At 50.1% G+C, this 18,608-nt stretch overlaps 1 protein-coding gene across 9 annotated transcripts in view; it reads left to right on the forward strand.

Moving 5' to 3' along the window:
- Positions 1-18,191, forward strand: part of LOC122369391 (alpha-N-acetylglucosaminidase-like) — a 39,152-nt gene extending 20,961 nt beyond the window's left edge. For 5 of the 9 annotated variants that reach the window (XM_043344112.1, XM_043344109.1, XM_043344110.1 and 2 more), the window contains exons 12-18: positions 2,214-2,295; positions 3,253-3,345; positions 14,334-14,530; positions 14,875-14,995; positions 15,247-15,386; positions 16,808-16,932; positions 17,698-18,191. In XM_043344112.1, coding sequence (XP_043200047.1) covers positions 2,214-2,295; positions 3,253-3,345; positions 14,334-14,530; positions 14,875-14,995; positions 15,247-15,386; positions 16,808-16,932; positions 17,698-17,798 — 859 coding nt within the window. In that variant the 3' untranslated portion in view covers positions 17,799-18,191. Of the gene's footprint in view, positions 1-2,213; positions 2,296-3,252; positions 3,346-5,971; positions 6,065-14,333; positions 14,531-14,874; positions 14,996-15,246; positions 15,387-16,807; positions 16,933-17,697 lie in introns of all 9 variants that reach the window. The other 4 variants (XM_043344107.1, XM_043344106.1, XM_043344105.1 and 1 more) reach the window with 1 other exon arrangement.
- The last annotated feature ends 417 nt before the right edge of the window (positions 18,192-18,608 follow it).

The following is an 18,608-nucleotide window of genomic DNA, read 5'->3' on the forward strand; positions in this document are numbered from 1 at the left end:
ACGGAGCAGCAATACCCACAGCTGTAGCGGCTTGCTGGGCCTGCACTCAGTGGTTCTTTTTAGCTTATTCACGTCATAGCTTTAAAAAATTAAAACTATCCTACATATAAAGTGGAAGATGTGATAGCTTTGCATTGGTAAAGAATAGCAATTCAGTTGCTGCGAGTAACCTACCTAAGATGCGGGCATAATGGAAGCCATTGAGACGTCCCCTCGATATTTTACTGCAGGACCATACGAGTACACATTAGCGTTTGTAGTAATATCACCTGAGATCACAGATCTAAGAACCGGATTTCTGCAATTTACACAAGCGAATCGTATAGGTATATGTTACAGACCGTATGAAAACTCAGTCCGTTTGCAAACGGCCTGGCCCAGTCAGGCCGTTTGAAAACGGCCTGAAAAAGCCGGCCGTTTGCAAACCGCCTGAAATATCAGGCCGTATGAAAACGGCCTAGGCAGTTTGAAACGGCCTAGACAGTTTGAAAACGGCCTAGTCAGTTTTCAAACGGTCTGGCGAAGTACAACAGCCTCTGAAGATTGAACTTAATTGCGAATGCTTGCGCATTCCATGCCGAATGACTCGTTTACATACGTGGAACATTTTCTTACTGTGCTGATGCTCGGCCCGGCCGTTTTTCGACAATATTACTAATTATACAAGTTCACGGTCCGCCTGTGTACGGCCATCCAGTTGATGGAGCCTGGTGAAGCCACTACTGGTCAGGTCTGGTGAAACGTATCACTACAAGACTCGCCGATTATTTTGCGGCATAAAACGCCGGAGCGCGCAATGGACATCAGAGTTCACAATGTGAACTCTGGAAACGACAAATATCAAAATTATTTAATTAATTAATTAATTAAGTGGCGCGGGAACCGGGGGGGGGCTAGCGGGGGCTGAGCCCCTCCAACTTTTCGGCTGGGGGGCTCGTAATGTATTTGAGCCCCCCCCCCCCCCCCCAGCTCGAGGAATCGAAATCGGAAATCTACCAACATAATTTCATAGATTCATACATAGGCGCGGGAACCGGGGGAGGGGGCAGTGGGGGAAGCTTGCTCCCACAGCTCTGGGGCCGTGGGGGCGGTGCCCCACAACTTTTCATGAGGTCAGGAACCGTTGGGGCAGCTTGTCCTCCCCAAATTAGGGGTTGTGGGTCACAAAGGAAGAAAGCATGTAAGTGAAAAATCCACCTCTTTCACTGGCTCGGCAACTCATTTGGCATATTAAAACCTTTATTCCAGGTTGCCAAAACGGTAGTTTCTTTACTCAGTTGAGACGGAATACCTGACTTTTTTGCAAATATTTTCGTTTTTGTTTTGTTGAAAAGGCCAAGGTCCGAAAAATAAGTGGCCTAAAACCGGTGAGAAAACTAGATTTGGGGGTACCCTAGGTTGATCTCTATTATGGTTCAGCCCCCCTCCCCCCCCCCCCAGTCTGGAAGAAGTTCCCGCGCCACTGGTTCACATTAGCGTCTTCACCGCGCCCGGTCGACCGCCGGCGCGGCGGCTGGCCGGTGGCGTTTGCCGGCAATACTTGACCATTGCGGTGGAAGGCGAAACTTTGAAGTCCGGGGGAAGCTCGGGTCGACCGGGCGCTATACGGGCCGGGTCTCAGTTGTGCTACTCTCTTCCTGACCAGGCCTTCATTCGTCATCGGGAAAATCAGGGAGAATTTTCCGGAACTAGCGAGAATCATCGGGGATCACTAACGGTATCGCGATAACGAGACATGCTGAAGATAGGCGCTCAACAATAATTTTCCGACGGAGAATATCCGAGTGACAATATTTTTCCGGATGCCGAATGCACCTCAGGATTTCATGGTGCCATGTAATGTCATGAAACGGTCGTGCTTCAACAAACTCAACATTGTCCAGCTGTAACTTTATGCAGACCAGATTGTTTTCAAAATGCCTAGACCGTTTGCAAACGGCCTGGTGTCTGGAAAGTTGTCATACGGCCTAGACGGTTTGCAAACGGCCTGAAATTTCAGGCGGTTTGCATACGGCCTGGAATTTCAGCCCGTATTCAAACGGCCTGACTTTTCAGTCCGTTTGCATACTGACTGGGCTGTCCAGGCCGTTTGCAAACGGCCTGAATCGGGCCAGGCCGTTTGCAAACGGACTGGGTTTTCATACGGTCTGTAACATATACATGTCGTGTTAACGTAGTGTTAACCGCTGTTCTGATTTTTTTTTATAATGCAGGGCAGCCGATTACAGCCGTAGGCGATATGGTCCCGACATCAGCAATCACACAACAATGGCCGACGCATGGAAATTCCTCATCGTAAGTATTGTACAATGTACAGCCCTCAGCAGACTGTGTGGTAGGTATTCTTTTTTCGACAAAACCGGTAATAACTCAAAGACTATGTAATCTGTCGGTCGGAATTCATTGCAAATAGAGGCACCATGCTCCACTCCTTCGGTTGGGTCTATCACTAAACAAAGTATATGCTTTGTGTGGCAACAAAATGCAACAGTTTGTTTTGGGGGCAAATATAAACTTTTGGGCTTTGTTGCCAAACTGGAAGGAAAATGAATACGATGGTACTGCCCATCTAAGGTGCGGAGTCTCGCGCATCTTGCTGTTACGATTTCCGAGTGACCGATAGCATAGTATCCGCGATATTCTCGGTTTTGTCGAAAAAAGAATACCTACCACGCAGTTTGCAGAGGGCTGTACATACTTACATACATCTGCTCATCGGAGACTGTAACGTGCATGAAATGTCACTGTGAAAAATAAAATAGTTTCAACTTTATTAGCAGCGGTGGCTGTGAAGATGGGGCAAAACTCTTAATGATCAGGAATCGATATTAGAATATCATTCTTTTCTTCAATGTTGGAATGGATGTGGAAGCTGCATTTTTTCTCGGATTCTGCTAACTCTAATTTGTTATTCCAATTTTCTTATCTCCGTTAGCCGTCTTGAGCACCCAGACTTTCATGAATCAATAAATACGTCGGGTGCGACGTCAGGGCGCGTATATTTATTGTACCTACCCGTATTTACTATGACAGATATCGGGAGCGATTGATATTCGACTGATTGCGCTTAAATTTCATACCAACTTCCACACACCTACATAAAGAGATCGTTCAGGTGTCTAGAATTTAGATCACTTTCGATGCAACTTATCGCTGAAGTTACTATGACATTGCTGTTTAACGATTTAGCGTGTTGTATGTGTGTGTATTCTATGCCTATTGCCTGTTGAATTCCCTACCGTTGTTTTTCAGACGACTGTTTACAACCACACGGTGAATAGCGTGCACTTCCACGGGTGGTTTGCGGCCGTCAAAAGACCTGAGCTTGTTTCATCAGCACCCCCGGTAAGTCGCGAAGTCAACCGGACCTGCTCGACAGTCACGGTTTTAATGTATGTTCTTGGAGATCAGTAGCTTAATTGTTTTGTTACGGAGCGAGCGAAGCGAGCGTAGTCTTTCCCATATAACGGAAAAGTCTCAGTATGAGCGACCGGGCCCGGCCCGGACCGGCCCGACCTGTAAAGCTTTTGAGAGTCTCATACTAGCAACCGCTCGGCAGGGTCCTTTCCAGATCTCGAGAACGGCTGAACCGATGGCGCTCAAATTTGGTACCGTAAAGGGGATGACTTTGCCATGTTTTCAACTTTAGACGCCTGTATTCTTTTAACTTGTTAACTTATTGGGATGACTCTATGTTCAAAACACGGATGAAGATTAGCTCTTTGGGTTTTGCTATAATCGTACAAATATTTTTTTTAAGGAAAATGAGTCGTGGCAAACTGAAAAAGGGGTGACTTTGCCACTATGCCAAATAGTGTTTTTTGTTCCATTGTATGACGAAGGGCAACCTTCCTTAATTGTTTAATTGGAAAAATAAAGCAATTCGAGGTTTTTTTGCTTTTAATGGTCTATATAAAATATTGTTTGGCACGGTAGCTTTTTAAGCGTTAACCAATTATATTGCGTAGTACAAAGTACAAACCCATTGGCTGTAAGCAGCATGCTGATTGGCTGACGATGACGAGGCTGCATTTCTCAGCAAGGTACGCATTCTGTTGCAAGGCAGTCTCTCGGAACGAGAAATGGAATATCTTCGTCTAGGGTAATCGTTGGGCCGTAAAAGCTTCTGATTTGTGCTAGTGTCAGCTCAAGCTGCAAAACTGCTATTCCAGTTCAAAACCCCATGCTAAAAGTGAACCTTTTCCTTTAACGGCAGCTGTAATTGGTTCAAAACTTGTTTGCCAGCGTCTAACGTGTATATGTTGCAGGCACTTTAGAAAATCAGTCATTTTGTAAAATGCCTAGGCATTTTACAAAAAGACGGCTGTTTGAAAAATGACTGAACGCAACCAGGCTTTTTTCAAAATGGCTAGCCATTTTACAAAATGACTAGGCATTTTGCAAAATGCCTGACCAGCATGGACGTTACACGTTACACGTTAGACGAATCCCCCCCCCCTGTAGGGGGGAGGATCGGCTGGAGCACCCCCCCCCCTTGCCGTTCGGCCCCTGATTGAGCTAGAGCCTCGCGGAAAAAAACGAGCGTGTTGCCCGTGACGAGAGGAAGCTTGTGATACCCAATTTTGAGGTCCTAGATAATGGTTGACCTTCCAGGTCAGGTCAATGAGCCGAAGTCGGGAAAATCGGGACCTGCTAGAACTTCGTAAGAGGAAGCTGTTATGGGGTTTTCGGGGTGCTGGTCACGAATTTCATGTTAGTGTTGATCACAGATGATGTCTTCTTGCGTTTAGGCCAGGTCGGGTCAGGTGAGGCCAGGTCAACCAGTAGGCGTCCTGCCGGCTATCCGTAGTAGGTGTCAACTACCACTAACGGCGTCGTAACATGCTACGAAGGTACTAAAACTATTTTGTAAATGTTCAACTGGATGCTAAATTCAAAATCAGCCCGAAAAACTACCCTAGAAACATGTAAAACACGAAAAAGTGACCCAAAGTCATCCAAGGTCAATGACCTGACCTGACATTCAGGTGACCTTGACACCCACGTATTGCGTGGGACGAACATCATTTCACATGTTTGGACGTTTATAATCACAAAAAGACCGGAAACGCGCGAATAATGTGAGCTGACACGCTGAATCGCGATTCCGGACAAACATGGTCTCGAGAAATAGCTCACAGGTCAAAGGTCATTTGGGTCAGGGTACTAGTAATTTGCCAATAAATCACGACATGATGGTGCTAAAGACTTGTAAGTGGTTCCAAACTGCTCCCGTGGTCAAGGCGCGTCGTTTGATACGCAGCATGACCATACCCCACAACCTCATTGGTACGTTGACCTCGGGTCAAATATTAAATTGACCTGTGAAATTCATCGCATACTTATTTCGCATCACCTCGATGAGAGCAACAAAAATGTATTAGTTTTATGTCTCTATGCTCCTTAATTCAAAAGTTATACCTATAAGAAACTACTTCCAAAACATTTTATCATTGATGACCTCTGGTGACTTCAACCTGACCCAAAAATATTTTTGCAAAAGTTGTAGATCTTTCAACGACATATCAAACGCCGTTTGCCATTTGTCGCTCCGATGTGTGGTTTTGAGATCTGATGCGGGGCCGAAAAGTCCCCCCCCCCCCGCCCAGAACCGAACCTTTCAGAGCCCGCCCGGAATAGGGTTAAGTCATGACATTTCGGCGAGATAATATCCGAGGGAATCAAACTGCGCGTGCCGAGGGCGAATGACTGTTTTGACAAACGATCCTCTGATCCCGAGACATAGTGTCATTGGCCCGGTGTACTCTCAGTAGACAGTACCATTCCTTCAATTCTGGTCCATGGGCCATGGCAACGCACGAGCGCTGCCGGCATCTAGTATGCTATTCACAACTTTACAATTAACAGGTAAAGGAACCATATTCTATGGTTGTTATCCTCTTCTTCGACCTCCTGCTCTTCCTAGTGCTTTACAAAACTCAGTCTGAGGATTTGGTACGACCCTTTTCAGACGGATGTAGATACCGTGTTGATGTCGCTCGATCTTGGCCACATCGGCTATTTTATGGTGACCAGTCGGCCGCAACTCAGTCCCTTCCCGGCTGTAAGTACCGTGGCAGTGCTTTGGATGGCTGACGACTGTAGTATGCTGCTTGCAATGTCTCCAAAAAAGCTCACGTTTGCATGATTTTGCTAAAATTGTGACTTTGTGTAAGCATCGTGTCCTTGGTGCAAGGTGTTTGCATTGCAACCTCGTTATTGTGAGTACCGCCTGTTTGCCTAGCTTGATTGTTCTCGTCTCCTGCGCTTAGAAACTTCGTTTGCTGTATAGCCCACGTACATTTGATAATTATTGGATGTTCGAACGCAAAAAAAACGCTCAACAAACTCAAAGCTCAACCCCAAGGCCATATACCTATTGGCTCAAATATTAAAATATAATGCGCTCGTCATCAAGATTGCATAGAAACATGCCTATAATTTTCCCTCCGCGGCCATGGCGGTGGGTTGACTCCCTCCTTTTTAACTTTTTTTCTTTTTGCGAATGGCCAGAATGACCAAGAAAAAATGACTTAAGAAGAGGGAAAAAAGTAGAAACTATTCCAGACAATTTATGACGTCATGAGTCAACTTCAACATCTTCTCAAAAATGTTGCAACTGCGCGACGCTCTTAATGCCAAAGAATGTCTGACAGCCAGCTTATCCCTCGCCGGCTGAGTGGGGGGTGCCCCCCCCCCAAATATTATTCTCGTGATAGCCCCGAACACGCCGGCGATAGAGAGCTGAAACTCAGCACACCTGATCTTTGATTCAAACCGGATCTTGTGACGTCAACTGAATTTTCAGGCCAGGTCAGGTCACTGACCTATGACGTCTTAACCCGGCAGTTGCTGGGGTATTTCGCCACCCACCGTTTGCTGGGGGGGGGGGGGCGTTAAACGCCCCCAGCCGATAACTCGAGAACCAATAGGCGCAGCGAAACGCACGAGGCGGCAAACGAAAGAACGCGACGAGACGCTTCAGATGAGTACTTTAAAGTTGAATTTTGAGGTCACAGGTCGGGTCAAGGTCAGGTCAAACACCTGAAATCGGGCTTTCAGTAGCATGGACTTCAGGACTTCGCAATGGGTGCCTCTCGTCATAAACTCTGTCAAAACGGTGCACAATCCATCATATAAGGCCTACAAGAGTGTCGGCTCCATGTAGGGGTCAGTCAAGCATAGGGCAGGGTCAAGGTCAGGTCAACCGGGTAGGCAAATATCCCCGAAAATCAAAACTGATATTCGCAGCCTGACACATGTTTAATGGGTAATTTGGGACGTAGAACACGATGGTGACATTCATTTTATCATATGTGTACGTGTTTAGCTCAAAAAGTTCAATTTAAGAAATGCATGTATCATGGTCGTGAAGTGGTCACGAGAAATTGCCAACATTCAGTTCAAGATTTTGGAAAATGCGGAACGATAATCAATAATCGAAGATAGCCATTTGATTGTTCATGGTATTGGCAGTCTAATGGCGTTTACGGCATGTCTGTATGTCTATTCTGTGATTTTATATGATTTTTTGAACATATGCCATTTTTGGTCGAAAACTCAGAAATCATGACGTCACTAAAACCTCGATATCTCAAAAATTTTCCGACCGATTTTTTTTTTTTGAAACTTTGTCACAATACACCTCAATCAATTCCCTACAGGTACCCAAATTTTGGCGCGCCTGCGGCGCGCCGTATTTATGCTATGGCCCGGCAAAAAAAGTGGGGGCGTTAAACGCCCCCCCCCCCAGCAACTCGCGGGTTAAGTAAGCCTCTGCACGGTCCTAAGATGTCGCTGTACTCCGCAACGCCCTCAGTCCCAGAGAAACTTTTACAGGGAGTTGAAACTTATAGCACGTAGTATCCTCTAGAGTTTTTGCAGCTTGTATATCTCGGATTTTTTCTACAAGTCATATGAGATCAGGTAGCGAGTCTAAAAAGCCACCAATGGACTCAGGAAGACCTGCCGAATCGAATGAAATGCGATATGACCGCCTTTAACCAGCTTCGTGAGCTGACCTTGACTCGAGATGAGCACCTTAAGTTGACCTCACCCGAACTGGAAGCATACCATTCGATGCGCCTGAGTGAGGCGAACACGATGATACCAAAATCGCGGCTCTATGGCCGTTTTTTGCGAAGTCATTTATTTATATAAAAAACGTACCCGTACCCTACGTCACTTGACCTGACCTCAGAACTCAGAAGTCAGAGGTCAGCGATTGCCCTGAGACCTTAAAATAGGGTATCAGTCGACTCGACTCGTAACGGCGCACACGCTCGTCTTTTCTGCGAGGCTCTAGCTCTATCAGGGGCGAAACAGCGAGGAGGTCGTATCCCCCCCCCTCGGCCGGCGCGTATGTAGAAAACCAATAGGTCCAGCGAAAGTAAAAAAAAATTGAAGTAATAAACTCGTAAGTCCTCACAACTTCAATATCTAGGATTTTTCGTAAGAGTCGTTTTAGGTCAGCTCGGTTACGTGACCACTCCCCCTCATATCATCACTCAATGGGCAAATGTTGAAACTAATTTTTTAGCGCCAGCCAAGATCTAATCCTAACTATCCCCATCACATGAATCGTTATTACATGGACTAGTTGCAGGGATCAGTAGTCCATGGTGCACCTTGTCATAGGCGGCGGAACGGGGAGGGCACCGGGGCACCGTGACCCCTTTGATTTTGGCATTTTAACATTAGCCCTATGGGCGTTGCATGGAAAGAATGGGACCAAAAGTCGGCAGTGTCCCCCCCCTTAACCCGCGCCCCGCTGGGGGGGGGGGCAGAATCTGCCCCTTCTCCCGTTTTTCGCCAATAACTTCTAAACGCGTTACGCCAGCGACGTCAAACTTTCAGTACCTTATCATGCATCAATTTGACACGTTCCTTGAAAATTTGAGCGAAATCCGTCTGAAATTTTTTGAGAAATTGACGATTTAGTGACGTCATGTTCACCATTTTCGCCTCAAAAACGGCAAAATTTCAAACGCCGCTAACATCTTCATTTTTTAAGGAATCAAGACGTAACAGAAAAGGTTATACGTGATTCTACTTTGTATGTCAAAGGGCTATCTCGGTTTTTTGAAAATGTTGGAGTTTGGCCCATTTTTTCACAAAACTGACTTTTTTGGGAAAATAATTATAAAATCCAAAATTTTGGGTGCATAAAAAACGGAATATATATCAGAGACGTGGTCTATGTGCACCTGCATACCAATCTTTAGACGAATCGGTTAAAAAATGTGGGAGTTATTCAAAATTTTATGAAGTCACGATACACAAAATTTTTGAAAAATGCTTGTTTTTTTGGAAGTTCTAGACCTTGTACGGAAACAAAAATAGCACCATTCGATTCGCCGTGAAAAACTGCATCAGATAGACACCTTTTTAGGCCTTAGCAACCAACTTAAAAATTTGACCTCACTTGACCTGACCTTGACCTAACCTCGACCTGAAATTCATCCAGATTTGGTCAATATCACTTACTGAGTGTGCCTATTGAATTTTATGAGTAAAATGACCCATAAAACATGTGTCGCACATGCCCTTTTCTATATTTTGTTTTTGGTGACCTGACCTGACCTGACCTGACCTTGACCTTTGAATGACATTGTATGCAACGAATATTGTCTTGGTAGTCTAAGAACACGTTTTGGGCAATCAGTCTCAGTCCATTCTTCGGCAACTACGGTGCAAGGCCGATACTGTAGAAACTTGCATTTTGTACCCTTGACCTGACCTTGACCTGACCTCTGACCTACTAAAGCAAAAAAATTTGGGCTCTTAAGATCCGCCTTGTTGAGAGCTTTCGATTGCCGTTTTCCCCGTCTTTCTACGACCATCGGTTCGGAAGTTTGACAAGGGGGGCAGAATCTGCCCCCCCCCCCAACAGGGCGCGTATGGCTGAATAGCCCAGCGGGGCGCGGGTTAATTGAAGGTGTTTCGCCGCTACTGCACCTTGTGTGTCTTTATATGATGAAGCTACATACATATGTTATACCTATGCATATTGCATACCTGTGACCCGACCTTGACTTGAGTTCAACACGGCAAAGTTTGCCTTTCCAAACAAAGGTACTGTTTGAATGACAGGTATGTAAAAATGCAGAATTTATTTAACAGTGTCGGTCCGGTTTTTGCACTTTCCTAATCTCAGATGTTATCGGTGGACCTGAAATTTTAAAATTTAGTACCATTCGCTGCTACTCGTAACGGAACACACACACACCCTTTTCCGCGAAGTTATTGCTCAATCGGGGGCTCAAAAGTTATTGCTTAATTGGGGGCGTAACGACAAAGGGGCATTAATCGCCTCTGTGCTGTCTGCTGCCCCTGCCCCCGCCCTGCCCCCTGTCCCCTCTGTGCTGTCTGCTGCCCCTGTCTGTCTGTGTTGTCTGCTGTCCCCTCCCCTGTCCGTGCCGTCCACTGCCCCCGCCCTCGCTCTGCCCCGACTGACGGCTGTGTCTGCTGACTGCTTCCGTCCAGCTGTGGTACAACTCCTCCGACCTGACGACTGTGTCTGCTGACTGCTCCTCCCGCCTCCGCCCAGCTGTGGTACAACTCCTCCGACCTGACGGCTGTGTCTGCTGACTGCTCCTCCCGCCTCCCCCCAGCTGTGGTACAACTCCTCCGACCTGACGGCTGTGTCTGCTGACTGCTTCTCCCGCCTCACCCCAGCTGTGGCACAACTCCTCCGACCTGACGGCTGTGTCTGCTGACTGCTCCTCCCGCCTCCCCCCAGCTGTGGTACAACTCCTCCGACCTGACGGCTGTGTCTGCTGACTGCTCCTCCCGCCTCCGCCCAGCTGTGGTAAAACTCCTCCGACCTGACGGCCGTGTCTGCTGACTGCTCCTCCCGCCTCCACCCAGCTGTGGTACAACTCCTCCGACCTGACGGCTGTGTCTGCTGACTGCTCCTCCCGCCTCCGCCCAGCTGTGGTACAACTCCTCCGACCTGACGGCTGTGTCTGCTGACTGCTTCTCCCGCCTCCGCCCAGCTGTGGTACAACTCCTCTGACCTAACGGCTGTGTCTGCTGACTGCTTCTCCCGTCTCCGCCCAGCTGTGGTACAACTCCTCCGACCTGACGGCCGTGTCTGCTGACTGCTCCTCCCGCCTCCGCCCAGCTGTGGTACAACTCCTCCGACCTGACGGCTGTGTCTGCTGACTGCTCCTCCCGCCTCCGCCCAGCTGTGGTACAACTCCTCCGACCTGACGGCTGTGTCTGCTGACTGCTCCTCCCGTCTCCGCCCAGCTGTGGTACAACTCCTCCGACCTGACGGCTGTGTCTGCTGACTGCTCCTCCCGCCTCCGCCCAGCTGTGGTACAACTCCTCCGACCTGACGGCTGTGTCTGCTGACTGCTCCTCCCGTCTCCGCCCAGCTGTGGTACAACTCCTCCGACCTGACGGCTGTGTCTGCTGACTGCTCCTCCCGCCTCCCCCCAGCTGTGGTACAACTCCTCCGACCTGACGGCTGTGTCTGCTGACTGCTCCTCCCGCCTCCGCCCAGCTGTGGTACAACTCCTCCGACCTGACGGCTGTGTCTGCTGACTGCTCCTCCCGTCTCCGCCCAGCTGTGGTACAACTCCTCCGACCTGACGGCTGTGTCTGCTGACTGCTCCTCCCGCCTCCGCCCAGCTGTGGTACAACTCCTCCGACCTGACGGCTGTGTCTGCTGACTGCTCCTCCCGTCTCCGCCCAGCTGTGGTACAACTCCTCCGACCTGACGGCCGTGTCTGCTGACTGCTCCTCCCGCCTCCGCCCAGCTGTGGTACAACTCCTCCGACCTGACGGCTGTGTCTGCTGACTGCTCCTCCCGCCTCCGCCCAGCTGTGGTACAACTCCTCCGACCTGACGGCTGTGTCTGCTGACTGCTCCTCCCGTCTCCGCCCAGCTGTGGTACAACTCCTCCGACCTGACGGCTGTGTCTGCTGACTGCTCCTCCCGTCTCCGCCCAGCTGTGGTACAACTCCTCCGACCTGACGGCTGTGTCTGCTGACTGCTCCTCCCGCCTCCGCCCAGCTGTGGTACAACTCCTCCGACCTGACAGCTGTGTCTGCTGACTGCTCCTCCCGTCTCCGCCCAGCTGTGGTACAACTCCTCCGACCTGACGGCTGTGTCTGCTGACTGCTCCTCCCGTCTCCGCCCAGCTGTGGTACAACTCCTCCGACCTGACGGCCGTGTCTGCTGACTGCTCCTCCCGCCTCCGCCCAGCTGTGGTACAACTCCTCCGACCTGACGGCTGTGTCTGCTGACTGCTCCTCCCGCCTCCGCCCAGCTGTGGTACAACTCCTCCGACCTGACGGCTGTGTCTGCTGACTGCTCCTCCCGTCTCCGCCCAGCTGTGGTACAACTCCTCCGACCTGACGGCTGTGTCTGCTGACTGCTCCTCCCGTCTCCGCCCAGCTGTGGTACAACTCCTCCGACCTGACGGCTGTGTCTGCTGACTGCTCCTCCCGCCTCCGCCCAGCTGTGGTACAACTCCTCCGACCTGACAGCTGTGTCTGCTGACTGCTCCTCCCGTCTCCGCCCAGCTGTGGTACAACTCCTCCGACCTGACGGCTGTGTCTGCTGACTGCTCCTCCCGTCTCCGCCCAGCTGTGGTACAACTCCTCCGACCTGACGGCTGTGTCTGCTGACTGCTCCTCCCGCCTCCGCCCAGCTGTGGTACAACTCCTCCGACCTGACGGCTGTGTCTGCTGACTGCTCCTCCCGCCTCCGCCCAGCTGTGGTACAACTCCTCCGACCTGACGGCCGTGTCTGCTGACTGCTTCTCCCGTCTCCGCCCAGCTGTGGTACAACTCCTCCGACCTGACGGCCGTGTCTGCTGACTGCTTCTCCCGTCTCCGCCCAGCTGTGGTACAACTCCTCCGACCTGACGGCTGTGTCTGCTGACTGCTCCTCCCGTCTCCGCCCAGCTGTGGTACAACTCCTCCGACCTGACGGCCGTGTCTGCTGACTGCTCCTCCCGCCTCCGCCCAGCTGTGGTACAACTCCTCCGACCTGACGGCCGTGTCTGCTGACTGCTTCTCCCGTCTCCGCCCAGCTGTGGTACAACTCCTCCGACCTGACGGCTGTGTCTGCTGACTGCTCCTCCCGTCTCCGCCCAGCTTTGGTACAACTCCTGTCTCCTCCGACCTGACGGCTGTGTCTGCTGACTGCTCCTCCCGCCTCCGAACCAGCTGTGGTACAACTCCTCCGACCTGACGGCTATGTCTGCTGACTGCTCCTCCCGTCTCCGCCCAGCTGTGGTACAACTCCTCCGACCTGACGGCTGTGTCTGCTGACTGCTCCTCCCGCCTCCGCCCAGCTGTGGTAAAACTCCTCCGACCTGACGGCCGTGTCTGCTGACTGCTCCTCCCGCCTCCGCCCAGCTGTGGTACAACTCCTCCGACCTGACGGCTGTGTCTGCTGACTGCTCCTCCCGCCTCCGCCCAGCTGTGGTACAACTCCTCCGACCTGACGACTGTGTCTGCTGACTGCTCCTCCCGCCTCCGCCCAGCTGTGGTACAACTCCTCCGACCTGACGGCTGTGTCTGCTGACTGCTCCTCCCGCCTCCGCCCAGCTGTGGTACAACTCCTCCGACCTGACGGCTGTGTCTGCTGACTGCTCCTCCCGCCTCCGCCCAGCTGTGGTACAACTCCTCCGACCTGACGGCTGTGTCTGCTGACTGCTCCTCCCGTCTCCGCCCAGCTGTGGTAAAACTCCTCCGACCTGACGGCCGTGTCTGCTGACTGCTCCTCCCGCCTCCACCCAGCTTTGGTACAACTCCTCCGACCTGACGGCTGTGTCTGCTGACTGCTCCTCCCGCCTCCGCCCAGCTGTGGTACAACTCCTCCGACCTGACGGCTGTGTCTGCTGACTGCTCCTCCCGCCTCCGCCCAGCTGTGGTACAACTCCTCCGACCTGACGGCTGTGTCTGCTGACTGCTCCTCCCGTCTCCGCCCAGCTGTGGTACAACTCCTCCGACCTGACGGCTGTGTCTGCTGACTGCTCCTCCCGCCTCCGCCCAGCTGTGGTACAACTCCTCCGACCTGACGGCTGTGTCTGCTGACTGCTCCTCCCGTCTCCGCCCAGCTGTGGTACAACTCCTCCGACCTGACGGCTGTGTCTGCTGACTGCTCCTCCCGTCTCCGCCCAGCTGTGGTACAACTCCTCCGACCTGACGGCTGTGTCTGCTGACTGCTCCTCCCGTCTCCGCCCAGCTGTGGTACAACTCCTCCGACCTGACGGCTGTGTCTGCTGACTGCTCCTCCCGTCTCCGCCCAGCTGTGGTACAACTCCTCCGACCTGACGGCTGTGTCTGCTGACTGCTCCTCCCGCCTCCGCCCAGTTGTGGTACAACTCCTCCGACCTGACAGCCGCCTGGGACCGGCTGGTGGCCGGAGCCACGGCCGACCAGGTGCGGGCCGCGGCCAACCTGCGCCACGACCTGGTGGACGTGACGAGGGAGGTGCTGACCGGCCTGCTGACCGCCTACCACGGCCGGCTGGTGGGCGCCTTCAGCGACAACAACACCGTCCTGCTGCGGTGAGCCAAACACAGTGTGTCACCCCAAACTGCAGGGCACTGCTAGATCGAACATCAGCTCATGCGTGAAAATTGGAGAAACTTTCAGCGCATTTTTGTAAAGGTATGAGCTCTTGGTTAAACCCAAAGTTTACGTGATAGCGCACTTTGGAACATAGGCGGCGGAACGGGGAGGGCACCGGGGCACCGTGCCCCCCTTTGATTTTGACATTTTAACATTAGCCCTATGGGCGTTGCATGTCGGTAGTTCCCCCCCCCCCCCCTTTAATTGAAGGTGTTCCGCCGCTACTGTTTTGGAAAAGCTGTAAATTAATAATTAAAATTACACTCGCACCGGCACACAGGGAGGAGGGCGCCGTGATACTGGAGCTGCTGGCCGACCTGGACACCGTGCTGAACACGGACAAGGACTTCCTGCTCGGCGCCTGGGTGAAGCAGGCTCGCGAGGCCGCATCCAGTGAGGAGGTCAGATATAGGCGATATCGTCGCGCTGCTGTCTTCGTGGATGCCGGCCCGTGTCAATGATGTAATTGCCTAAGACATGCTTGACATATACGTTTTAGCATTACCGAATCTACTGATAAACGAATATCAATTATAAATTGTCTAAACTTTAAAACTTTGGTCCAGGGCAGTCAGCTACCTAGTAGGTGCAGTCGATCAGTTACAACCCCCCCCCCCCCCCCCCCGACGATCTGACGTCCTCCCGCCCTCAGGAGGGCGTCCAGTTCGTGTACAACCTGCTGAACCAGCTGACACTGTGGGGCCCGCGCGCCAACATCGTCGACTACGCCGCCAAACAGTGGTCCGGCCTGATGTACGACTACTACCGGGCCCGCTGGCGCGTCTTCATCACGTAAGACTGCAACAGCTTAATGCTGGTCGAAAAGACAGCATTAATTTTGTTAGGAACACCCTAATGCAGAAGACCGCGTTATCATGCCAATTGCCTATTTGTACCTAAGTGTTCATTGGCTGCTGCAAGGGAAGAGAGTGGCATGGAGGTCATGACCCCTCCTAAGTAGCAGTGCATGAAAAGAAACGAACGACCTCTGTCATGCATGCATAGGTCCTGTTAAAGTTGAACGGAAAAACTGCCAGCGATAGTTCGTTGGTTGCCTTTTCACGGTTATGATATGAAGCATCGCGGTGAAAATTAACTATTGACCTGACCTCAATATCTTGTGAAAAGCAATGCGTGCTGTTTTCCACCATTCTAGGTCACACTAGGAGTAAAAATGCTTGAGGTCGTCGCCGTCCCCCTATTCGTCAGTGCTATGGCAAAAAAAAAAAAAAAATGCACCAGTCGGGCAAGAGTAAATGAGAACGCTTCAATGTCGGAAAATTAGACGGTCACCCAAAGAAAAAGGAAGTTTTCACTCAGCTGTAGTTTGATTTATAAATCAACCTAAATATGATTTTCGCACATGACCCGTATAGTCGCATCAACTGCAGTAAGGTTAGACCAACTCTGTTAGCGCCTTAACAGCAAAGGGTCGACAATTTTTATAGGGCACATAATTGCACAATGCACAATAGCAGACGTTATTTGGCAGCAGTAATAAGAAATCAATGGCAGTATAAACCTCCTCCATTTTGAAATGTCGCTCTTAATTATAGGGTTTCCTAAATCAGAAAAATTCCTAATGGATTGCGATCCTTATCAAAAGCGCAAATAGATCATGTTCATAGAAACAGGCGCCAGTGCCGACTGCGTTAGTGCTGTTGTTAAGTGCTGTAGAAATAAGTTACTTGTATAAGTACAGCACTTTGTGAAATTAGGACCGAACCTACCAATGACAGCCGCTGGACTCCTTGCAACTGACAGCTGTTACGGAGCTGGCCTGCCCATTCGGTATTTTTCGGCAGTCTGCCCCGGCCAACCCCGTTAGAATTTACTAATGTCTCCTATGCTCTTTCCTAGTTGTTTAACAGCTCAAACTGAGTTCTCTCAGCTACAGCTACAGGTCCAATGATAATATGTCCAATGGGCTGTAAAAGAGGCTGAGCGGTGTTAAAGCCCGTATTATAGTTGACATTTGAGTTGACCCTATATCATACCAAACTAGGGGATACATACATACGCTATAATGCGAATTCCTGCTTGAAGTTTTGATGCGACGCTGCAGTATATAATCTGACGACTGACGCATCCTTAAAAAATATCAATAATAATGGTGTCCAAGATTCAATGCTCGCTGTATCACTTCGATGCTAATGCCGTGTCCTGACGCTTGCGATATATTTATTGCTCGACTTGCATGTCGATATTTGCAGGTATTTGGAAGAGTGTTTGGTGATGGCCCAGCCCTATAACCAGACCGAGGTGAACGCCAGGTATTTTTCACAAGTGGAGGAGCCCTTCACCTTCGGCCCGGCTGATTATTCACATGTGCCTACCGGTGAGTGATGTGAACTGGCTTCTCAAACAGACACAAACATACTTATTTCCCTTTGGTATTTCTCCCATACAAATTGCGTTACGTCGGTATTGGTGAGAATTAGGTACTAAGAACGCTCCACTACGAGATGCTTTCACAAAATGCAGGCTAATTTCCACAAAAATTAGTTGCAGCTTTTCATTTTTTGGGTGCAAGTCAAGCTGTCGAATATATCAGTTCATTTAATTGTGATAATAATTTTTAGCTTTTAAAATAAATGACCTATTCCGTGCAACCTTCTTCCGTGCAACCGTTCCGTCCAGCGATCAATCTCATATCTCTATTTCTCTGTCAGGTTTTGATGTGTACCAAATATGTGGGCACGTTTATACGGCCAACTTTTGAGCCTTTCTCTTATCGCAGCTCTGTTGTTTGCGAATTATTTAGAACTGTTCAGCTTATCCGCGGCAGGTATGTCTACACTCTGATATCCTTTTATTGCACAGGGAGGCTTATTGAGACGGTATAAAGCGGAAAAGCAGTAGGCTCTCCTGGTGTAGCCAAGCTTAATCGAATGTTTTGAAGCTGGATCTAAAGCGAAAGAAAAGAAACGAGAAATGTATGTAGCAAATTAATGCCGTTACTCTTGGACAGCCAGAACAACGCAGCAGTATGATTGCGATCACGCTGTCAGCGTTACGGTCTACCCCGTTTCTCGCCTAAGGAAGTGAACATCACAGAGCTGATGGGTGACGAGCAGACTTTCAAACAGCACTTTTCCGTCAGGTGATACTGCGGAAGTGGTGGCGGAGATGTATCAGAAGTATCGACCCGCCCTGGACGGCAACCATCGCCGGACGGCCGGTTACAGCGTCATCTTTCTATAACAAGACGGAGACAGCGCACAGTGCCACAACGTACCACAATCGCAACGAGGCATTTATTCCAATCGTGTAGACCTCTTCGAGCGTATATGTTTATCATAAAATAGCAAAAAGTTTGATGTTGGCGTACCATTGTAAAAAAAAAGATAAAATGCATGGTTGATCGCTTGCACGACCAGCTTCTTCATTTTCTCATATGTATTTAGGAAATTTATAATCGAATTTAACATGCACAATTTGTATGGCGTTTGATCTGTTCTATAGAATGCTTCAATTCGGATAAACACACAATGCACGCGTTTAATCGCATCTCTGAGGATTGTTATGGCAGGATACCGTTCTGAGTCGTGTGTTTAATCTCTCGGGGCTGAACAATAAAGAAGGTTGTTTCCTAAACTCCAGCATATCGGAGAAACGTTACAAAGAAAACTATCAGGTAGGTATAATTGTGTATTGAACAACACACACAAAGCATCGAGGGGTGCAGAACTGCAACTGACCTAAACTGCATAACTCGGGCGGCACGCTAGACGCGACGGCGAAACCAGGCATTATTCAAACAGTGCTACCGCGCTACAAAGTACGGACCAAACTGTGTTTGCTGACCAGAGCCACGCAGGACCCGGCACGCTGCCTGGAGCGCTCGGTAAACTAGGAGACTAGCCGGACGCTCAGTAAACTAGAGTATAGGCTGGGGGCCCGTTCACAGAAATAATCGGTTCCAAGTTACTCTAACCATAATGATTAATGAAGAAATACACATCCTCGGTACCGGTGTCTCGCATCGTGCATCGATTCTATAGGTAAACACAA

The sequence above is a fragment of the Amphibalanus amphitrite genome, unplaced genomic scaffold (genome assembly GCF_019059575.1).
Source record: "Amphibalanus amphitrite isolate SeventyFive unplaced genomic scaffold, NRLGWU_Aamphi_draft 001031F_arrow, whole genome shotgun sequence".
Lineage (NCBI taxonomy): Eukaryota > Metazoa > Arthropoda > Thecostraca > Balanomorpha > Balanidae > Amphibalanus > Amphibalanus amphitrite.